Here is a 25,543-nt window from a genome sequence, read left to right as displayed (position 1 = left end):
CTATGCAATATGCAACCTAGATATCTGGATCTTCACGGGCGCGATTCATTGCGAATCGTTACGCCTCTGATCACTGGGGACCTGTGAAGATCCGGATTAGAGTTGATCTGTAGCAACGCATGCTTGTCATAAGAGGCGATATGCTTGTCGTAAGAGGCAACTAACGGGATCTGGTAGTCAGGTTCGCTGACTTGGATGATGCACGTCATCGTATCCAAACTGCGATCGATGCTCATGATGTTAATCGCTGAATTGTCTTGTCCAGAATCGATTATTTACAGACCGCTGTCATATAGCTGGGATATTGCCGAGTGTAGCGTTAAACAAGAAACAAACAAACAAACAAACAAACAATAGATCACTGGCCCAACTCTACCCCAATATGCCCGAGAAGGCGAATAAGTGTGGGGATGACAGTTCACAAAATATGTGTCACGTACGAGGACACAAAAATACTTCACATTTTATCCCTATGAGTGAGTGAGTGAGTTGGATTTAACGCCGCTTTTAACAGTATTCCAGTTATATCACGGCGTGTCAGTTTTATGTGGGAGGAAAGCCCGAAATGATGCAGGTCTCAGACGTTTACCACTTCGGTGAAACCCACGAGCACGGGTATGGTGCTGACAAACCTAGAAAAATAAACGGGGCGAACCGGAATTCGAACCAACAATCATAGGTTTCTGGCGTGCCCAAGGGACGCAACAAATCGCGGCGCCTTAGACGACTGGGCCACTCGTGCCCCCTTATCCCTATGAAGAGTCAACTCTTGGTTTCAGCGTTGTATTAGAACACAATAACCACCATCTGTTATCATATAGTCCTTCAAATGTTCATTGAAACGGCGTAGGACGTGACCGGGGATCGAACCACCGACCACCCGCTCTCCGGGTCAGACGCTCTATCCATTACACCCCGGGGGCCATCCTAAAACTACTCATTAATTTTACTGAAATGGGTTATTGGGTACAAATGAAATAGTCAGTCATTGCGCAACGGGCATTATAAAAAGATAGCGTCTTGTGATATCTACAGCGTGATGGATATGAATTTATGAATGAGGCATGTGTTCATTTCAGTCATACATCTGACAGGTGACTACACTAGATGACTCACTTGGGCATGCATCTGTATGCGAAGATGTAAATTTCACAAGTTTTGTGTACTTGCCTTTCTTGACAGACACAACTATCGCATATCCTGAATACCTATTTACACTATGATGGGATTACTTTCACTAAGATGTTAATGATACTTAGTTATCTTCGTTCAAATGTCCATTAACGTGTCGACAAATGCAAAACGGGAATCTGTATTGTGTATCATCAAAGCGGTTTCACACAAAGCATGACGCGGCGATGTACATTTCAGGCAGGTTCGAATACATTTCATTCACGTCACCAGCTGTGAGTAGAGCAGGGACATTACATGCAATGTATTATCGTGCATTCAGATATACAATCCATTTTTCGAGTTATGGACTTCTGGTTTTTAATCAACATATCCACTTGTCTATGCATATTAATTCATATATTTCGTTTCAATGGATGTCGGGGGAGGCAACATCAATAAAAACTCATGAAACACATAATTTATACAAGCGTCTTTAATTCTGAAAGATTGCATTGTTGCCCGTTTGGCGTTTATTGATAAACGGATTGTTAGACGGGTAGTGTTTATGATTGGTTGGTTGGTTGGTTGTTTAACGCTGCACTCAGCAATATTCCAGCTATATGGCTGCGGTCTGTAAATAATTGAGTCTTGACCAGACAATCCAGTGATTAATAACATGAGCATCGATCCACACACTTGGAATCGATGACATGCATGAACCAAGTCACCTGATCCCGTTAGTCGCCTTTTACGACAAGCATAGCCGTCTTTTACAGCAAGCATGAGTTGCTGAAGACCTATTCTACCCTCCACGATCATGAAGTAAATATCTATTGAATCAGGCGGAGAGCTTACAAAGGAACGCTTCCCTATTCCCAGTTCTGTAGTTCATGGCCTCGATACGCTACAGTTTGCCGTTTCACTTTCTGAACCACCGAACCTATATGTTTAAAGGAATCTTGACATGATTAAGTCAAATAATCTTCAACGTAGGGGTAATAGCATTCTCTGACATGGTCCGGCCATGAGTATCCAGTGTATTATTGGTCCATTCTGTTGATATATTATTCTGGTTCCGTTCGCCACGCTAGCTTCGTTTTAAATCCGATTCGAAATACGTGAATAAAATAGCCTAAATAAACCCATCAGCGAGAAATTCGGTGGAAGGTTTCTGACAAGTAGGTGAGTGAGTGAGTGAGTGAGTGAGTGAGTGTAGTTTTAATAAGTGTAGTTAAAAATATAAAGGCGGGGGGCACAAGAAATGGGCTTCACATAATGTACTCAAGATGACATTGTACATACGCGAGGAATCGAACCCGGACCTTCGGCATGACCAGTGAACGCTTTAACCGCTAGACTACCCCGCCGCTACTGTTTTCCCCTGTGAGACAGGGGAGCGGGGGTCATACACCTGTTCCAGTGCGTCGTTTTATGAATAGACGTACCCGATCTGTCACGCGTCAGCTGGGACATTAATAACGCGTCAGCAATTGGTAGTAAATCCGGATCGATACAATCTACTTTGATCTTACAAGTTAACAGGACGTTTCCCACAAATTATAAACTGGCGCCTTGCATCGTCTATGACGTGGGTAATGAGATTGTGTATGTCATTGTTTATGTAATCGACGGTTCCTGGTTTATATAACTGACATGATATGCTGTGAAATGAACACGCGTACATTGCTGTCACGTGGTCAATATGTGGTAGGAACCCTAACCTGGCAACAGTACATTTATAGCAGTGCGGTACGTTTGCTGTGATCTATGGAAAATGGACAAACTTGATGAATGTGCAGTGCTAATGTTCTTCACGTTTGTCCATTTTCCAAAGTCACAAATCCCTGCTTATTCAACTGACTTGTCACAGTGAAACAAGGTGTTCAGCTGACTCCAGTGTGTTTGGCTATACATCTATGACATCATAGAATACCCACAACAAAGGATTGCACTATTACACAATTCCTTCTATGCGAAGCTTAGAACTTAATCGACCCTCGTATGACTTATTTCCGCAAAATTTAGATATTCTTTTCTCTATAAATATCCAGCACATATACGATATAGGAGAATAACGTCTTTCCTTGTATACCTGGGTCATAATAATTCTAAAAAACTCTAAAAGAAAACCGTTTGTAAGGAGAAATGTTTAAACATAAAATAAACATCATTATCACTATCACTATAAGATGAATGAATATACACTTACGAATATCTTAAACACAAATGTTTGGCATTGACAGAAATAGGTCTGACTTGTTTTTTAAGATAAGGGAACAGGACGTATCGATCACAGGGTGGTCATTGCATAATTCTTTCACCTCACACGAAAGGAAGTACACACTTGTCGTTACCCCCTCAACGATATTCCGTAACGTGATTCGGGCTTAGTCACCCCACCTTGCATGATCAGTCACGTGCAAACCGAACGGATGAAAATAGGTCCTGTTTCACAAAACACAGCTTCAATTTTTTATGTTTTTCTAATAAGAGGGTTAATAGGGGTGTTAATAGGGGTGAGATATGAAAATTGTTTCATCCGCATAAAACCAGGACCTATACTAAAGTATTTAATTGGTTGGCATGGTCATTGTAACGTAACATTGGTGCTTGAGGATATTAGGACAATGTGCATGATGACATTAGGACAATGTGCATGAGGATGTTAGGACATTGTGCATGATGACATTATGCCAATGTGCATGATAGCATTAGGACAATGTGCATGATAACATTAGGACAATGTGCATGAGGATGTTAGGACATTGTGCATGAGGATGTTAGGACAATGTGCATGATGACATTAGGACAAAGTACATAAGGATGTTAGGACATTGTGCATGAGGATGTTAGGACATTGGTGTATAAGGATGTTAGGACAATGTGCATGATGACATTAGGACAATGTGCATAAGGATGTTAGGATAGTGGTGCATGAGGACATAAGGACATTGGTTCATGAGGACATTAGGACATTGGTGCATGAGGACATAAGGACATTGTGCATGATGACATTAAGACAATGTGCATAAGGACATTAGGACATTGATTCATGAGGATGTTAGGACAGTGGTGCATAAGGACATTAGGACAGTGGTGCATGAGGACATGAGGACATTGTGCATGAGGACATTGGTGCATGAGGACATTAGGACATTATGCATGAGGACATTAGGACATTGGTGCATGAGGACATTAGGACATTGTGCATGATGAGATTAGGACAATGTGCATAAGGACATTAGGACATTGATTTATGAGGATGTTAGGACAGTGGTGCATGAGGACATTATGACAGTGGTGCATGAGGACATTAGGACATTATGCATGAGGACATTAGGACATTGGTGCATGAGGACATTAGAATATTGGTGCGTGAGGACATTGGTGCATGAGGACATTAGGACATTGGTGCATGAGGACATTAGGGCATTATGCATGAGGACATTAGGACATTGGTGTCGACTTACGTTCGACGGTCGCATTCAGCTGACGACATTGGATCGTTGCAACAGTTGCCACACTTCTGTTTTGTCTGTAAGCCAAATGAGATGCTCTCACTCGCTCGCTCATCGCCTTGCGAACACTCTCATCCACCTCAAAACACGTCCGTCTTACAACTCACACATTTGCGGACACTCACACATTTTTACGTTCACGTACTCATTCTCGTGCGGCATACAACCATACTCACTCTTTGACTCATTAACTATCTCATCCAAACTCATTCACTCATTCATGGTAAGAGGCGTCTCTCGGGATCGGGTGGTCAGGCTAGCTGACTTAGTTGATGCATGTCATCGTATCCCAAGTGCGTGGATCGATGCTCATAATATCAATCACTGGATTGTTTGGATTTGATGGATTTTGTTTCGAGTCGAAGTTTAGCATATATGAATAAAGCATTCGCTGGTTCACTCACTCACTCATTCACTCACTCACTCACTCACTCACTCACTCATCTGTATTCGTTAACGATCCATTCACCCCTCAGGATGTGCATTGCGATTGGTCTCAAGGATGTACATATGTTCTGTTGATGTTAAAGCCACATGCACCTCTCGACACAGCTAGTTTGCCAGTTGGATGGGTGGTCTTTTAAAAGCTACTGAATATCAGTTTTAAGTATACCAGTAACACCTTCATTGTTATCGCATGTCTTTATCTTACCACAAAAACAGCAAACACCTCAACATGACGACAACGCCATTGTCATCGCAGCCATAAACACAACAACGTGCTTTATACAGCTGGAGTCCCCTTTAATTCATCCGTCTCTATTCCCATGAGACTTACATTTCTCAAGCATCTGAAATTATGAATAATACGTTTATGTATGACCTGAATATGTTTTCATAAATACATGCTTTGCTTTTAAAGAAAAAGTATAGTTATGATTGTCAATATCATGATAGTTTATGTTCGTAGCTGTCGCTCATTTGTCGATAACAGCATGAAATTGCTTCAGCATGTGTTTTCCACGTTTTCGGGGATATGACTTAACATTTTAAAGGTTCAAAATATCCAAGGACCATATTGAATATGCGTTAGACATGTAACGCTATAGCTAGGGGTGAAGGGGTTTGACGATGTGACGAAAGAGAGTTGGCACGAGGAACTCAAGCAATGGGAAACCGGTATATGTTTCATAGATATTTTCATAACTTTTGCAGTGCATATCGTTTAAAAACTATAGATTTTGTTTGTGTGGTATATTCTTTTACATTTTAGATTTAACCAATAACAGGTAAGGCTTTTGTCGTGATTATTTTTATTACATTGAATTAAAATTTAAGTGGAGAAACCGCATTTTATAAGTATTTAGAATAGTCATATTGGATGTTTAAATACAGTATTGTTAACGCCGTTTTCAGCAATATTCCAACAATATCACGACGGGAGACACCGGTCTTCACACTTGTTCCCATGGAATCGAACCCGGCCATCGACACAACGAGCGAACGCCTAAACAACGAGGCTACCCACTGAATACAAAACGTACCATGAAAATTGATATATAGGAAGATAAGTATATTGTCCGGTTGGTAAGGTAGATAAATGTACAGATACTGACAGATGTATGTAAGTATACAGGTAGATGTTTGTGTCATGGTGGGATACGTAGCAAGATTAACACATGGGAAAATATTCATACAGGTGTATTTGAAGGGTACGCATATGTATACTTGTAGGTGAAAGGGTAGATAATAGTCGCTACGGATGAACTAGCATATTGGCTGGAAAGGACCAAGGTATGTGTAGGTTCACATAGGTAAATGGACAGGTAAGTTGCGATGGAGAAAGGGTCGGTATTTGTAAAATGACACAGGTAGATTGGCAGGTAGGTTGTGGGGTAGCAAGTGCAGGTATATGTTTGATGACACAGGTAGATTGGCAGGTAGGTTGTGGGGTAGTAAGTGCAGGTATATGTATGATGATACAGGTAGGTTGTGGGGTAGCAAGTGCAGGTATATGTATGATGACACAGGTAGATTGGCAGGTAGGTTGTGAGGTAGCAAGTGCAGGTATATGTTTGATGACACAGGTAGATTGGCAGGTAGGTTGTGAGGTAGCAAGTGCAGGTATATGTATGATGACACAGGTAGATTGGCAGGTAGGTTGTGGGGTAGCAAGTGCAGGTATATGTATGATGACACAGGTAGATTGGCAGGTAGGTTGTGAGGTAGCAAGTGCAGGTATATGTTTGATGATACAGGTAGATTGGCAGGTAGGTTGTGGGGTAGCAAGTGCAGGTATATGTATGATGACACAGGTAGATTGGCAGGTAGGTTGTGGGGTAGCAAGTGCAGGTATATGTATGATGACACAGGTAGATTGGCAGGTAGGTTGTGAGGTAGCAAGTGCAGGTATATGTTTGATGACACAGGTAGATTGGCAGGTAGGTTTTGAGGTAGCAAGTGCAGGTATATGTATGATGACACAGGTAGATTGGCAGGTAGGTTGTGGGGTAGCAAGTGCAGGTATATGTATGATGACACAGGTAGATTGGCAGGTAGGTTGTGAGGTAGCAAGTGCAGGTATATGTTTGATGATACAGGTAGATTGGCAGGTAGGTTGTTGGGTAGCAAGTGCAGGTATATGTATGATGACACAGGTAGATTGGCAGGTAGGTTGTGAGGTAGCAAGTGCAGGTATATGTATGATGACACAGGTAGGTTGTGAGGTAGCAAGTGCAGGTATATGTATGATGATACAGGTAGGTTGTGGGGTAGCAAGTGCAGGTATATGTATGATGATACAGGTAGATTGGCAGGTAGGTTGTGGGGTAGCAAGTGCAGGTATATGTATGATGACACAGGTAGATTGGCAGGTAGGTTGTGAGGTAGCAAGTGCAGGTATATGTATGATGATACAGGTAGGTTGTGGGGTAGCAAGTGCAGGTATATGTATGATGACACAGGTAGATTGGCAGGTAGGTTGTGAGGTAGCAAGTGCAGGTATATGTATGATGATACAGGTAGGTTGTGGGGTAGCAAGTGCAGGTATATGTATGATGACACAGGTAGATTGGCAGGTAGGTTGTGGGGTAGCAAGTGCAGGTATATGTATGATGACACAGGTAGATTGGCAGGTAGGTTGTGAGGAAGCAAGTGCAGGTATATGTATGATGATACAGGTAGATTGGCAGGTAGGTTGTGAGGTAGCAAGTGCAGGTATATGTATGATGACACAGGTAGATTGGCAGGTAGGTTGTGGGGTAGCAAGTGCAGGTATATGTATGATGACACAGGTAGATTGGCAGGTAGGTTGTGAGGTAGCAAGTGCAGGTATATGTTTGATGACACAGGTAGATTGGCAGGTAGGTTGTGAGGTAGCAAGTGCAGGTATATGTATGATGACACAGGTAGATTGGCAGGTAGGTTGTGGGGTAGCAAGTGCAGGTATATGTATGATGACACAGGTAGATTGGCAGGTAGGTTGTGAGGTAGCAAGTGCAGGTATATGTTTGATGATACAGGTAGATTGGCAGGTAGGTTGTTGGGTAGCAAGTGCAGGTATATGTATGATGACACAGGTAGATTGGCAGGTAGGTTGTGAGGTAGCAAGTGCAGGTATATGTATGATGACACAGGTAGGTTGTGAGGTAGCAAGTGCAGGTATATGTATGATGATACAGGTAGGTTGTGGGGTAGCAAGTGCAGGTATATGTATGATGATACAGGTAGATTGGCAGGTAGGTTGTGGGGTAGCAAGTGCAGGTATATGTATGATGACACAGGTAGATTGGCAGGTAGGTTGTGAGGTAGCAAGTGCAGGTATATGTATGATGATACAGGTAGGTTGTGGGGTAGCAAGTGCAGGTATATGTATGATGACACAGGTAGATTGGCAGGTAGGTTGTGAGGTAGCAAGTGCAGGTATATGTATGATGATACAGGTAGGTTGTGGGGTAGCAAGTGCAGGTATATGTATGATGACACAGGTAGATTGGCAGGTAGGTTGTGGGGTAGCAAGTGCAGGTATATGTATGATGACACAGGTAGATTGGCAGGTAGGTTGTGAGGTAGCAAGTGCAGGTATATGTATGATGATACAGGTAGATTGGCAGGTAGGTTATGAGGTAGCAAGTGCAGGTATATGTATGATGATACAGGTAGGATGCGAGGCAGTAAGTAAGCGGTCAGGTCAAATGGGGTTTTACGTCGCGTCCAAGATTAATGCACTTATATAGCGTGTGTGTGTGTGTGTGTGTGTGTGTGTGTGTGTGTGTGTGTCTGCTTGTACTAGTCCGGACTGATGCCGATTTATAGTGCTTGCCCACTGAAATACCATGCCGCAAGTTTAACTTGAATAATACCCCACTCAGACACAGTATACTGACTCCGAGCCGACAAGTCCTTGTTTTAGCCCCATAATGCCGAGCGCCAGACAGGGTAACAACAAGTACCACCTTTTAACGTATTTTGGTATGACACGGTCGGGGATCGAACCCCTGAACTTCCGCTCTCCGGGCGGACGCTCTACCACGAGACCACGGAGGCGGTCCAGGAAGTAAGTAAATGATAAAATTACAGTGTGAGGTACAAGATAAGTATATATAAGGTACGGAAGGTTTTTTTAGGTAGGATGTGAGTTAATATATATTTTCGTTTTCATTTTCAATTTTTCGGAATGGTACAGGCATGTATTTTATATGTACATTAATATGTTCAAACATACATTATTGTGATTACCAAACAGAATTTCGTGCATTTAAATAGTTTTCATGGCAGGTCTTAGTAGATGAACGCTGACATGTTTTGGTACAGGCATCTTGTCAGTTAGGAGGACAGGAGTAGGTGAGTGGATGTATAGCATCACATAGGTAGTTGTGAATGTATGTATGTTTGTTTGTTGCTTAACGCCGCACTCAGCAATATTCCAGCTATATGACGTCGGTCTGTAAATAATCGAATCTGGACCAGGCAATCCAGTGATTGATATTATGAGCATCGATCGACGCAATTGGGATACGATGACGAATAATAAAATTCAACTAGCCACCCGATCCTGTTAGTCGCCCTTTACGACAAACATGGCTTGCTGAAGACCAATTCCAACCCGAGTCTTCACGCTAATGACTAGATGTCAATAGATATAAGTTTACATTGACATTGTTGTTATTTGGTTAGTTGAAGGGCTGATGAATGCGTGGGTATTGGTAGATATTTGTGTAAGTAAGTGAGAGAGTGAGTGAGTGAGTATGGTTTTACGCCGCTTTTAGCAATATTCCCACAATATCACGTCGGGGACACCAGAAATGGACTTCACACATTGCACCCATTTCGGGATTCGAACTAGGGGCTTCGGCGTGACGAACGAACGCTTTAACCACTAGGCTACCTGAACTCCCCCAGATATTTGTTTAAAGGAAAGGAAGAAGGTGATACGAAGGTTAATAGAGAAGAAGGGAGGACAGGTGAGAACTGGCACAGATACGTAACAAAGAAAATTTAAGAACATAGGCACGTTATGCTGCTTGGCGCACTTTAAACGTGTTAATATCAATTCATGTGGTTTCAACACATGAAGGTCACATCTCCGTCTACTAACTCTCCTTTCACCCGGCACGTATTACTAACACCACAATGTCTATTTCAGCGGTGTGTACAGGAAACACTTACGAAACGTATGAATGGGTTTGAATTTTGACGTAAAAAACGTATCTGTTAGGAAACCCTGTAGTGTGTGAGTCAGCTGTTTAATAGACAACCCGTCAATCAAGTCCAACCACGTGGGGTGACCTGTTTGTTAAATGTAGTGCGCCAAACTTCGTGTAGATTTCTTGTCGATTTCATCGATAAAGGCGGGAATTAGGGGGAAGCGTGGCATTGTGTCAAGAGCCGACATCACCAAACTTATGAATGAAATATTTGTCAGGAAGACGGGTTTCAGGTCGGAAATATGCGTAACACAGATTTGTAGATTTCAGTCCCAATTATGTTAATTGCACTCCATTTCCCACGTCAACTGGTCATTAATGAAAGGAGTGCATAATTAATGGACCGAGAACTTGTATCAGAGTACTTAAAATTGATGATTGTGCGACGGGTGGTTATAATTATGTTTTGATTTAGAACAAGGTTTACCACAGGGGCTAAACTGGAAATAATTAATTTTATTTATGGTATAGTGTGAACCAAGAGAGGACGTTATGTGTCAAGCGTTATGTACAGTTTCATTTGCTCGTGTGTGAGAGTGCGTGCGTCTGTGTGTGTGTGTGTGTGCGTGTATGTGTGTGTGTCTGTGTGTGGTGGTTTTATGTATGTGTGTGGCGTCTGCATGTGCGTGTCTGAGTGTTTGTGTTTGTTGTGTGTCAGTGATGTGTGTGTATGTGTGTGTTTATGTATGTGTGTGCTGTGTGGTGTGTTTATGTACGTGTGTGTGTGTGTGTGGTGTCTGCATGTGTGTGTCTGAGTGTTTGTGTTTGTTGTGTGTCAGTGTGTGTTTATGTATGTGTGTGCTGTGTGGTGTGTTTATGTACGTGTGTGTGTGTGTGGTGTCTGCATGTGTGTGTCTGAGTGTTTGTGTGTTGTGTGTCAGTGATATGTGTGTATGTGTGTGAGCGTGTATGTGTATGTGTGTCTGTGTGTGGTGTGTGGTGTTTTTATGTTTGTGTGTGTGGTATCTGCATGTGTGTGTCTGAGTGTTTGTGTGTGTTGTGTGTCAGTGATGTGTGTGTATGTGTGTGTTTATGTATGTGTGTGCTGTGTGGTGTGTTTATGTACGTGTGTGTGTGTGTGGTGTCTGCATGTGTGTGTCTGAGTGTGTGTGTGTTGTGTGTCAGTGATATGTGTGTATGTGTGTGAGCGTGTATGTGTATGTGTGTCTGTGTGTGGTGTGTGGTGTTTTTATGTTTGTGTGTGTGGTATCTGCATGTGTGTGTCTGAGTGTTTGTGTGTGTTGTGTGTCAGTGATGTGTGTGTATGTGTGAGAGCGTGTATGTGTATGTGTGTCTGTGTGTGGTGTGTGGTGTTTTTATGTATATGTGCGTGTGGTGTCTGCATGTGTGTGTCTGAGTGTTGGTGTGTGTTGTGTGTCAGTGATGAGTGTGTATGTGTGTGAGCGTGTATGTGTGTGCTGTGTGGTGTGTGAGGAATGTGTGTGTGGTGTCTGTATGTGTGTACCTGAGTGTCTTTGTGTGGTGTGTGAGGAATGTGTGTGTGGTGTCTGTATGTGTGTACCTGAGTGTCTTTGTGGTGTGTGTGAGGAATGTGTGTGTGTCTGTGTGGTGTATTAGTGATGTGTGTTAGCTTGTGTTCATGTGTGTGTGTGTGTGTACGTGTGTGTATATGTGTTTGTGGTGTTAACCTGTGTACATGCGTGTGTTTGTATATGTGTGTGTGATGTTAGCCTGTCTTCACGTGTGTATGTGTGTTTGTATGTTTCTGATGTTAGCTTGTGTACACGTCTGTGTGTGTATGTGTGTTTCTGGTGTTAGCCTTTGTACATGCCCGTGTGTATGTGTGTGTGAATGTGTGTTTGTGATGTTAACCTGTATAGACGCGTGTGTATGTGTGTGAATGTGTGTTTGTGATGTTAGCATGTATACACGTGTGTTTGTGATGTTAGCCTGTGTACAAGTGTGTATGTGATTGTATGTTTTTGTGTATATTTGTGTGTGTGTGTGTGTGTATGTGTGTATTGATGTGAATGTTTGCACGTGTGGTTATATGTGTTGTGTATGCATTTATATGCGTTTGTCTGATCATTACTGTATGTGTGTTTGTGTGTATGTATTTTGTGTGTGTGCACTCGTTTGTGTTTTTGCATGTGTTTTTGTTTAATTTCATTCACCTACTTAGCAAACTATAATAGCCGATCAATTTAACCGATTTCTTTGTAACACTGAACTTATTAGAAAGGGACAGACTTTTCTAATTTAAAATAAAGAACAATCCCCACTGAAACGTGTACTACTTGCCACTCCATGTAAACACACGTAAAACCAATTGAAAATGTCTGGTACTCTCCGTACGTCTAGTGACAACGCGGGGGGTGAGGATTGCAATCAGCGTTATATTGATAGCCCCGTCAGTGAGCGACAGTTGTCTGCCAACAGGCCTGACCTCTCTGAGGACACAACACGACACTTCAGAGACAAACACAAAATTTAATCCCGATGAATACTGATGATAAAAATAACATTATAGTAATTACCCAAATCAAAAGAAAATATAACTTATCTCTCACAATTTCCGTGGGTTTTCATACAGCAGCCGCACAGCATACAAACAAAATACCAAATTTAAAAATCTCACGAACTCAAAAAGGACGCAACGCCACCATGGTTACAAAAGCCTCAGTATTATTCCAGCAGGCAGTCTGGCTTGACGTGACATCTGTCAAGCGTTCTCAACAGGGCGCTAATTACCGGCAGTTTTTATCATGCTTTTTCATCAGATTTTACATCTTCCATGCCCCTGGGTTTTATCGCAGAAATCCATGACATCACAGAACGTGAAGTAAATAAGGCTATCGGTGTATTTTAGATGCGACCCAAGGGGGTGTTCCGTGTGTTGGACGGGCTATACAATGCTAGCGTATATACGTCAGCTACAGTTCAGTGTTTGGCGGACTGGGGGGTTGGTGTAAATTCTAGGATTGTTCATGCTTTGTTTGTGAGAAATTATTGCGATAACATTATTTCTGAAATTGAGAAATATGAACATTTCGTTTGAATGGAAATATATCTAGGATGTAGCCACATATACATCTGAAAAAAAGTCAAGCAACACGCCTTTCTTTCTGCAAATATTCCTTTTATCTTTTTGAATCATGTAAATATGACATTGATCTCATGTTGATACACGTCCGATACCACGATGCCTTGTGAACATTTGGTACACTGATTGTTTTCCCAATGTGGCAAGGACTGGTCGGTCATCTCAAATGTTGGGTGAGGGAGCAGAGGTATTTGAAAGAGCTGTCAAACAGCTAGCGCCAAGCAGCAGAAACATAAGGAGCATGTTGTCGATATCGGTGTCTGTATTTTGATATGGGTATGTTACTTTGTAAATAAAATCAAATATTTCAGCAAAAAGAAACAGGATACGAATTTATAAAAAGGCTATTGTGTGGGGAAATATATAGTTAACGGTATATAATAATGTTCCAGGTGTATACACACTTTCTTTGTTCTGCCGCTTGGAGAACTTGACCTGTGTTGATCTGAAACGGGAACAGTGACACTGTTCCAGACATATACTGAAGGGCGAAAGAAAGTAACACTCATGTTTAATGGTCGCTAATAATGAAACAGGCAAGAAATGGGAATTCGATGTTGATGTATTTGATACGACATAATATATCCTTTCTCAGAAATAATAAACAGCGTTATAGAAACTAAGAAATCTTTATTATCATTATTATTACCGGAGGTCAGGCTCGGTGACTTGGCTGATTACGTGCCGTCGTACCACGACCGAATGGATCATTGCTAGCAATATCAATCACTAGATTGTCTGGACCATTCGTAACTGTTTACAGGCCAACGTCATATAACTGGAATACTGTTGAGTGCGGCGTTAAACAACAAACAAATAACCAATCATATAACGCTATGTTGAACCTTAAAGAGTTTACAGTGACAGTGCGTCACAGTTTGACAAATCTAACCTATTTTGAGTGCAAGTGGATTTTATTCGCTCTGACGTAAACTCTACTCTACTGTGTGCTGAGACACAGGTAAACACTTTCATGTGCAATTGAGATTATAGTTCAAACCCCGAACTAAAACTGATAAATGAAATGATCACGAGAAAGCCAATAACACTCCCACCGCTCCATTAAATCATCCCCTGTTGCAATATTGCACCCATGTTGAAAGTAATATCATTATCGGCTATTCGTAGGGGGGTGGGGAGTAAAGAGATTTAAATCAACCTCAGTGCTTTGGTAAACATTTTATTTCGAATGATTCTCCCACCTTCCTTAACGTATACCCCCCTTAACTTTAAAACGTCAACGCCAGAGATAAAAACAGTCTTAGCACCCGTTATTCTCACGATTTGCATACAAAAGTAAGTGTTCTTTTTCCCCTAACGCCACACCCATCAATATTCCTGATAACGAAAACTACATGATATTGGAATATTATGATGCAAAAGACATCAATGCTTGGTTCCCACTGTTCACTTTTAAACATACCAGACATTAATCAGGATGTTGCGAAGCAGTTGTCCGGCCAATGGCTGAGAGACTTTTATAACGCTTCAACATATCGATGCAACACCAGTGTCATGGTTTACATCAGACAAACAAATGGACTTCAATGAGTGAGTGAGTATGGTTTTACGCCACTTTTAGCAATATCCCAGCAATATCACGGCGGGGGACACCAGAAATGGGCTTCACACATTGTACTCATGTCTGGAATCGAACCCGGGTCTTCGGCGTGACGAGCGAACGCTTTAACCACTAGGCTACCCGACTGCCCCAATTGGACTTCAGCAACCAATGCTTGTTGGAGGCGACTAACGGGATCGGGTGGTCAGGGTCGTTGATTTGGTTGATGCATGTTATCGTATCCCAATTGAGTAGGTCGATGCTCATGATGTCAATCACTGCGTTGTCTGGTCCAGACTCGATTATTTACAAACCGCCGTCATATAGCTGGGATATTGCTGAATCTGGCGGTGAACAACAAACACACAAACAAACAAACAAACAACCACACATGATAATTAACTTAGTTGCTTCTGATCGACGGGACACAGATAAAAAGAGGGTTGCAAATTGTGTTTCTTAAATAGAATAAACGTTTCTTGTGACTGTAAATTAACTCAATTTTTCAACAGAAAGAAATAAACTGCTGGGCTAAATAAATTACACAATTAGATTTGTCCAATCAATTGCACAACTTAAGGTCCAAAAGCCAACTAGTTACCCATATCAAATTCATCACCATCGAATAACCATTTTTAGCCACCATGGATCTGTACTTTCTGTTTTCACCCATGAAGATTCTGGGTAGAATAGATCTTCAGCCGACTATGCTTGTCGTAAGAGGTGACTGACGGGATCAGGTGGTCAGGCTCGCTGACTTGGTTGATGTATGTCATCGATCCCAATTGCGTGGATCGATGCTCATGATGTCAATCACTGGATCGTCTGGCCCAGACTCGATTACTTACAGACAGCCGTCATATAGCTGGAATATTGCTGAGTGCGGCGTTAAAGGGCAAGTTCACACGGAAATGAACTATTTTTTCTTGTACTTTTTCCACATTAAAAGTGTTAACATAGAAGTGTCATAGACAAAAATATGAAAACATCATATTTAATTAACACATTTTTTGCAATAAAACGATTTATATTTTTCACATTTACCAAGTGTTCTATTTCCATAACAAAAACACCATGGCTTATGCCCCTTGCAATATGACGTCATTGGTGCCAATTGATAAACATTATGACGTCATCATGCTTTGTTAGAGCCGCTTCACGTGGTGTAGGTACAGTTTTGTGATTCTAGCATCTCAGATGCCAGCCAGAATTGTGTTATGCTGAGTCACCACTGCGCCGGAGTGTGTCGTAGACCATGTTGTTTTACCGCAAACTGGTCCTTGATATCTTTTGCGTTGAGAATAGACAGGGACCCAGTTGAATTGGCACCAATTACGTCATAATCTAAGGGGGATAACTCAGGCCTATTTCGCTCGTAAAACGAAGGCCTCATAACGGCATATCACTTTCACACTATTGTGAGCTTCCTACTTTCACTGTGAAAGAAAATGAGTGTATATTTTCAAACACAGATACTAACTAATTCTAAAATTGCGTTTTGTTTAGAAAAAGAAAGAAAGTGATTTTTGCGTGTACACTTCCCCTTTAAACAACAAACAAGCAAAAACTTCCGATTTTCCGGTTTAGTCCTATTTAACTATTTTTGTCTGAGTCGGCCAGGGAGGATGCGGTGTTAGGTAATCTGCATCAGTCCGGGTTCATCCCCTCCCTGGTGGGTGCAGATGCAACATGTTTTATTACAATCGATGTCAAGTTCTTAGAATTACGAGTCCATGTCTTAGTTTTGAATTGGGAACAGGATTTCACTGTCACGGTTGAGTGATGAAGTCTACGCAACTCGTCGGGATGATGTAATAGTGTGGGCACACGATAACGTGCATCGTCCCGAGGCAAGGGTGTTAACTGGCTACAAAAGTCTAGTTACCATCCTTGCCGAACCAGGCTGCAATTTTGTGGTTCGACCGTAGTGCCACCAGTGGCCATTACGAGTTATGTCTCTTCTATATCCCTTCCATTGATCAATCAGATTCCGCCTCTCACATCGCTTGCATTGGCTTCAAACAAAAACACGCAATCAGAACAAACAACAAAAAATACATTATTTGTCATTCTCAAAATAGAAATAAATGAAACCTGACTTTTCACTGAGTTACTACAAACGAATCATATAATTTGTGGCGTGAAGAGAGATCTAAAAGATGTATCACGTCTATTTTGGTCTCGCTATTTATGACAGTGGTATGGTTGGCTCTCTGTATCTGATAGTGGTATGATGTGTTCTCTGCATCTGACAGTGGTATGATGTGTTCTCTGTATCTGACTGGTATGGTGTGTTCTCTGTATCTGACAGTGGTATGATGTGTTCTCTGTATCTGACTGGTATGGTGTGTTCTCTGTATCAGACAGTGGTATGATGTGTTCTCTGTATCTGACAGTGGTATGGTGTGTTCTATGTATGAGACATGGGTATGGTGTGTTCTCTGTATCTGACAGTGGTATGGTGTGTTCTCTGTAACTGACAGTGGTATGGTGTGTTCTCTGTATCTGACAGTGGTATGGTGTGTTCTCTGTATCTGACAGTGGTATGGTGTGTTCAATGTATCTGACAGTGGCATGGTGTGTTCTCTGTATCTGACAGTGGTATGGTGTGTTCTCTGTATCTGACAGTGGTATGATATGTTCTCTGTATCTGACAGTGGTATGATGTGTTCTCTGTATCTGACAGTGGTATGGTGTGTTCTCTGTATCTGACGGTGGCATGGTGTGTTCTCTGTATCTGACAGTAGTATGGTGTGTTCTATGTATGAGACATGGGTATGATATGTTCTCTGTATCTGACATTGGTATGGTGTGTTCTCTGTATCTGACATTGGTATGGTGTGTTCTCTGTATCTGACAGTGGTATGGTGTGTTCTCTGTATCTGACAGTAGTTTAGTGTGTTCTCTGTATCTGACAGTGGTATGGTGTGTTCTATGTATCAGACAGTGGCATGGTGTGTTCAATGTATCTGACAGTGGGATGGTTTGTGCTCTGTGCCTGGCTGTGTAGGATGTGCTCTGTATTGATGACAACACACAACGTGTCATGCCTCCTTCTGACCTCGATGCCAATCCTAACAGATACGTCAGAATCACATCTTCTACTATTATGTCAGTCACACACTCCAACACCGCATTCCAACACATCCATTCTTGATCCGGAAAATCGCGAGACTGTTAATAGACAGACATTACCACAGATTATCATTTAAGGTAACCTGATACCTGTCACATTCCTTTTGATACCGTTTATTCAAAATGTAATAATTCAGCGAATCAAGCAGATATTGACAGGCGTGTCACAGATCAAATGTATATGAGCAGTAAAACAGGCAATTTCTGTTGAAATCGCACTTTCAATCTTTATAGAGCAATTTCTCTAAACAAAGCCACATTTCTTCTCGCTTTTTTCGCATGCTGGGCAACTTACGTAAGTGGGTAGCGAACATCAGAAGATGTTTGCATAACCTCCCCGAAGCGTTGATGACAAGACCACCACAGACGTGAGCCTATCGTAACCGTGCACGGCGTTACGTTACTGTGGTCTGCGGGAGTCCTTCTTTAACAGAAGCCTTTTTCATCTCTCCGATAAAAACAAACATTCGGAGTGAATACGGGATATTATATAGTTTCCCTGACGTTCCTCCCCTTGACCTCTAAACGTGATAGTTTTTGGAATTCGTTTTAGAGACAGGTTTGGAATATGGAATTTTGGATATTTAATCGGAGATTCCTGTTTATTATTTGATGTAATCTGAATGTGAGTTATGTGCACCGAGGTATTTGGGACTAGCTCTGAATTCTTCGTGAGGGACAAATAGTAAGATGTAGAGATGCACCTCTGGGTGTATTAAGTAACAAAGCGATTGGCTGAGTTCATGTTAACGCTGGTTTGAACAGCTGATATGTATCAAAGCTTAAGTATGAGGGCACATCGAGGTGGCGCAGATGGTAATAGTTTATCACTCTGTTGAAACCCAGGATTATGATCCTGACAGAGCTAGCATCAGTATCAGGGTATCCTTGGATTCAAAACCATATCTTGGAGTGAGTGATTGAGTAAGTTGTGCTTAGCGCATCTTTGAACAATAGTCCAGTTATATCACGGCGTTTAACCCATAGCTGTCGGCCGTGCAGCTAACACCTCCCGTGTCCCTTCAGAAATAAAACACTTTCCAGTTAAAGTGTAACCTTGTTTATCCGGACACCCGCCATCCAAAGGTTACTGTGGTAACACCTATGTAACATTTGGGAACGGGACCGTCCAGATTACCGAGGCTTCAGAAACAGGAAAAAGTTTATTCTCGTACAGCTAGGTGCAAAAGTGTACCAAAAAATGTACAAATGTAGAAATCGGATTAATATGACAACATAGGAATGGTATGTTCCTTTTCTCGTTAGTATCTGAGAGTCTTGAATGGGGTTGCTTTATATTTAGAAACAGCTTTTTATAAACCACACATATATATACTGGCAGGGCAATATGTAATATTCAATCTAGCATTTTTTAAGAATCAGGTCAAGTACAATATAATTCAGCCCTCAAGAGATTGGCTCTTTACAAACAATTCTCTACTGGTTAATTTTTTATAAACAATAGGTATGTACATTGATTTGGACTCACATATTCAGCCATATCCAACTCTAGTGAGTGAAAATTCACATAATTTCTGTTTTGATTGCTCAGTTGTGTATAATGTAAGACTGTCTTCTTTTGACACGCCGCATATATCTACTGTTACTAGCGTACATCACTAACTATTGCATCTTGAACCACCGAAAGCGTTTGCTGGTAGCGTGGCGTACGTGGCGTTCTTTTTGTTCGCTGTTCTGTGGTTGTTCAATTTACTAAGTATGTATAAGAGCGGGCGTGAGTGATGCTGACAGCTTGCATTGAATACACATTCAGCTGTTCCCCGTATATTTTCTGTGTTGTTTTCGTATCATTACAATGACATTCTTTGACTTAGAATTGTATAGTTTTAATCATAGTTTCATAGTACTTGTCTCCATGTATCTACAACTACAATTACTGCTGCTAGTGCTAGTACTACTACTACTACTACTATTACTACTACTACCAACACTGTTGTACTGTTATTACCATGAGTCCTGCTGCTACTACAGCTACTGTTACTACTACAACTACTAATGCTAATACTACTACTGTTACTACTACTGCAGCTACTGATACCACTACAACTACTAATGCTAGTACTACTATTCTTACTATTGGTGCTATTACTACAACTGCTGCTACTACTTTTTTCTATCACTACATCTACTACATGCTTGCTGTAAGAGGGGATTAAGTGGCTCGCTGACTTGGTTGGTGCATGTCATCGTATTCCTATTGTGTAGATCGATGCTCATGGTGTCAGTCACTGGATTGTCTGGTCCATAGTGCAGCGTTAAACAGCAAACCAACCAACCAACTACGTACTTATACATCTACTTCTAGACTTACCATTACTTAATATGGTAATTGTACTTATGATCACAAGTCATACCACAACGCATCTCATAACACAAGTGCAATTTTTAAGACATTATGACATAAGTGCATGAAAACTCTTAAAACTCGGCAAGAAACATAACGAGTACTGCTATTCACAGAGTTACGTCCCGTTAACGTGCCAGTATCCGCGAGTAGTGAATTCAAATACCAGATTCGCTCCGAAAAGAAACCTGGGTAACTGAAAACCTTTGTTCAATACTTGAGTGTTTCCTTCCAGAATAAACTGACCTATCTCAAACGTTGTTATGTAAATTCGGGAGGATTAGTCTTTAGAGGTATTCCATGAAGGCATCGTAGATGGAAGTCACACTTTCTGCATGTCGGGAAGCAAACGCTTGTCTCCTGCGTGACGTGCTAACGCTGTGACCACTAGACTACAATACCTCCGCCTAAAACACCCACCTTGCTACATGTGTACTTAGTACATGTCCCATGCCCCGGTATAAGCCCACGCTCACCCGTGACGATCCGGATTAGATTGGTTGGTTGTTTAACGCCGCACTCAGAAATATTCCAGCTATATGACGGCGGTCTGTAAATAATCGAGTCTGGACCAGACAATCCAGTGATTGACATCATGAGCATCGATCCACGCATTTGGGATACGATGTCATGCATCAACCAAGTCAGCGAGCCTGACCACCTGATCCCGTTCGTCGCCTTTAACGACAAGCAAAGTCGCCTTATACGGCAGGCATTGGGTTACTGAAGACCTATTCTACCCCGGAATCTTCACGGATAAATCCGGATTAGAATAGGTCTCCAGCAACCAATGCCTGTCGTAGGAGGCGACTAACGGGATCGGTTTGTAGGCTCACTGACTTGGTTGATGCATGTCATCGTATCCAAATTGCGTGGATCGATGCTCATGATGTCATGATTGTCTGGTCCAGACTCGATTACTTACAGACCGCCGTCATAAAGCCAATATATTGCTGAGTGCAGCGTTAAACAACAAACGAACGAACGAACGAACGAACCGGATGACTACCTCCACCCTTCGCCTCATCCCTCCATCAGATATAGGATCGGCTGAAGCCAATGACGTCACTACTTCCGACGCAAAGCTGCTTCCAATTCACGCAGATTCTGAACAGGGTGCTCCCAAGACTGTGTACGACAAACAAGTTCCACATTCAGATTAAGAGATCGACTCATGGTGCATCAAGGCAGAGAAGGAACCGTCACTGCCTGGGAACGAAGGAACAGTAGGTCTGGCGTTATCATCCATGACGTCAGGACAAGTGAGTCAGTGGCAAGTGAGTAGTTGTCGAAATGGGGGACACGATCTGGTTCGAAGACATCTCGGATGTACTGATTACGTGTGAGGTGGCCTTGTAGGGTGACAATCCGCAGCTGGAAGACACACTCCAAAGCATTTCGTCCGACCAATGGTTTCCATTCCAAGCTCAACACCATGTCAAACGGATCCTCTGATTGTGATCTGCAAGTCGGGTGAGTTTGATCACTTCTCCAGGGTGCCGTTGTACAAAGCGATCTTAGTGATAAGGTGATCGTAACTCCCATACCTTAACACAGACAGTCGTGGTGCTAAGGTTGGTTTGTAAAACGGTACTCCGGACCCCATTCCTGCTCATCACAAGTAGTTCCACGAGGTTCTGGTTGACGGGCGTCGATTGGGTAACCATTGTCGCACATGGCTGTCACCGTACATTTCGACGATGTGCCATTTCTTTGCCCTTTGGTGCCATAGGAGCTCGTCCTGGCCGTGGAAGGTCCACAGAATTGGTTTGACCATGTATTCTTACCAATCAGCTGATAGCTCAGCTTAAGTTTCAAGGACAACCTTGAGGAATGCATTCCGATTGTTTGCCATCTTCGCACCTCTGACATTCTTCTTCCTATGTTCGCAGGGAATGATTACAACATTGCCAGACAGCGGATAAAGACCCAAGTTTGATGTCTGGACATCTGGACTGCATTTTAGAGAATGCACAAGTGGCGTGCTAGACGTGCCTGTCGTCAAATATGAACGGTGTCGTCAAATATGAACGGTGTCGTCAAATATGAACGGTCCCATCCTTACGATGGAACACCATTCTTGTCATAATCATCATAGCCATTGGAGTTGAAATCAAGGGTGACATGTAACAAGTCACCATCTCGAAGTGCTTACTTTTGCCATGATTATTTTTTCAATCATTATTTCAGACGCTGGTTAGATACATATCCTATGCCCAAAATGCCACGTAATAATGTCTTCTATTCACATAACATGGATGCTCCAGTAGAACCACGTGAGTAGAAGTAAATGTGGTTAAACGTCTGCACTTATATAGCGACATGCATGCACGTGTGTGTGTGCGTGCGTGCGTGCGTGCGTGCGTGCGTGCGTGAGTGTGTGTGTGGCTTCTTGTTCAAGTCCGGATTGTTGCCGATTTATAGTGCTAGCCCACTGAGATACCATGCCACAGAATACCCCACTCAGACACAGTATACTGACTCCGAGCCGACCAGTCCATGTTTTAACCCCTTAATGCCGAGCGCCAGACAGGTTAGCAACAAGTTCCATCTTTGAACGTCTTTTGGTTTAGACGCGACCGAGGAGCGAACCACGGACCTTCCGCTCTCCGGACGGACGCTCTACCACTAGACCTCGGAGGCGGTCGCAGTAAAATCAAAGATGAGTTTATACAGTACCGTTTTCTTATCATAAGGTTATTTAAACCCATTTCAGAAAAGTGGGTGTGTTTGTTTAGATTGTTTTTGTGTTTGTGATACAAATCAAATACGTTTTAGCCAGTCTGTGATCATTAGGCCATGTTTACATGTTATATGAGCGTGTAGACGTCCTTCAACGTTTTAAAAATGTTTCCACCAGACAACCTCTCAGAATGAAGTCATGCGCCAGCATGGATGATGGTTGTCCATGAATACAGCCTTTTCATTACCAGTGACTGTGAGACGTGTCGACACTGGATGGTCGTCACCTAAATTCCCGACCTCAATACATTCTGACCGACCCGTGAAGATTCCGGGGTAGAATAGGTCTTCAGCAACCCATGCTTTCCGTAAAAGGCGACTGATCGTGTGGTCAGGCTCGCTGACTTGGTTGATACATGTCATCGATCCCAAATGCGTGGATCGATACTCATGATATTAATCACTGGATTGTCTTGTCCAGACTCGATTATTTACAGACCGCCATCATATAGCTGGAATATTGCTGAGTGCTGCGTTAAACAACAAACCAACCAACCAACATTCTGACCATTCCGCTCGTTTGTTAAACGTGTGCACGTAAAGTCTCGTTTATAACGTCATCTGATGGGTATGACACTGCTTTAGATTTCATACAATATCTGAATTTTTATGATGAATCTGTTTGATCAGCAAATTGAGAATCTGTATACGTGATGTTTGGACTCTGCTTTGTTTTCATCATTACTGAATTAGAATTTAGTGCAGTGAATGCCGTTTGTATGGGTCGCTCAGCCGTGTAAGGGGCGACACTTCGCCGTACAGAGTAGCAGGATTCGATAATCGTGGGTTCGTATCTTAGATGTTCCTTGATTAAGATTGTTGGTATGCTGGTACCATTCCTCAAAATGGCAAAGTGATAAACGTCTAAGACATGCATGGTTTGGCCTTCCTCAAACATAACGTTCATACGCTGTGATATAACTGAAATAGTAGACGGTTGGGTAGTCTAGTGGCTAAAGCGTTCGCTCGTCACGTCAAAGACCCGGGTTCGATTCCCCTCATGGGTACATTATGTGAAGATCATTTTGGGTGTTCCCCGCCGTGTATTGCTGGAATGTTGCAAAAAGAGGCGTAAAAAACATACTCCATCACCCACACAACCATACTCAGCCAATGCATCTCCTCGTTTAACAAATCGTAAACAGATACGTAGGCAATGGTTGATTGTAAACACCTTACTTTCGAAATTATGAACACATATATTGGGAGTTTGTTTTTCGGTTATTTCATGATTGTAGTGTTACAACACAGAAGGCATAGTGACCTCCCCAATCTCATTAAAATCAGATCTAAGTTCTCGCTGCCGCTAAACAAAGATCTGACGACATCCCATTACGGGTCACGTCAGGACGACCGTTCGCGAACTCTGACCGACGACTGAAATGACATCAGCCAAGTCGACATCAGCCAATCAGAAAGCAGCCTTCTCGAGCTTTACGGCGCTCGTTTCAACCTAGCGAATTCCATTTCTGTCTAGCTTGAAAAATATATTGACACAGTTCTCGATTAATATTTTGAAAACTGAACAAACGAACATTCCGGAATGTCTAATATATGGTTGAGAGTGTATGGCAGTGCTTCCTACGTACAGTTCAACACATCCTCCGTTCAAATGTTTATCCCACGGAACCGAGAGATAGACGATAATTTTGACGGAATCAGTCGTACGAGCCGTAACTGTCGTTCGGAATACCCCGTGTTAACGTTTTCGAGGCTGCATGATTAGAAAATACATTCCGACTGTCAGTTTCTGGTAAGCGACGCTTTGATTGGTCGGATAAAAGGTCGTTCTGACGTAACCCGTAATGGGGTGTCCTCAGATCTTTGATTAGACATAGCCAGAACTAAGATCTGATTTAAATGAGATTGAGTGACCTCCCGTTCCTCTACTTACGCCGCGTGGGATAATGGTGACCAGGTTTGGCCTTGAATGTCAGTGTCTGTGTGTAGTACTACATCACAGAGATAAAACCCAGGGACCATCCCATGTTATTAGTTTTGTTTGTTTGTTGTTTATTGCACACAGCATTACTCCAGGCATATGGTGGCGGTCTGTAAAAATCGAATCTGGACCAGACAATCCAGTGATTGACATCATGAGCATCGATCCACGCAATTGGAATACGATGACATACATCAAACAAGCCAGCGAACCTGACCACCCGATCCCATTAGTCGCCTCTTACAACAAACACAGTCGCCTTTTACGCCAACCATGGGTTGCTGCAGACCTATTCTGACCGGGATCTTCACGGGTCTTACACCCAGATAGGATACCCCCTGTGCGAGGACCTGTGAATATCTCTACAGCAGGTCGCGTTATGTGAACTTTCTCATCTGCCAATCAGCGAAGAGGCTACTAAATCTCGGTTCCAGCGAATGGAGCATTCAGACCTGCAT

At 42.3% G+C, this 25,543-nt stretch overlaps 1 protein-coding gene across 1 annotated transcript in view; it reads right to left on the bottom strand.

Moving 5' to 3' along the window:
- Window positions 1-22,240, bottom strand: part of LOC139469409 (uncharacterized) — a 33,676-nt gene extending 11,436 nt beyond the window's left edge. Inside the window, exon 1 of the mRNA XM_071251572.1 lies at window positions 21,996-22,240. Within this exon, the coding sequence (XP_071107673.1) occupies window positions 21,996-22,240 (245 nt within the window). The remainder of the gene's footprint in view (window positions 1-21,995) is intronic.
- Window positions 22,241-25,543: the final 3,303 nt, after the last annotated feature.

Source organism: Haliotis cracherodii, unplaced genomic scaffold (genome assembly GCF_022045235.1).
Source record: "Haliotis cracherodii isolate W230 unplaced genomic scaffold, xgHalCrac1.p SCAF_2, whole genome shotgun sequence".
NCBI classification, from domain to species: Eukaryota; Metazoa; Mollusca; class Gastropoda; order Lepetellida; family Haliotidae; genus Haliotis; species Haliotis cracherodii.
This window is presented reverse-complemented; position numbering and strand designations above follow the sequence as displayed.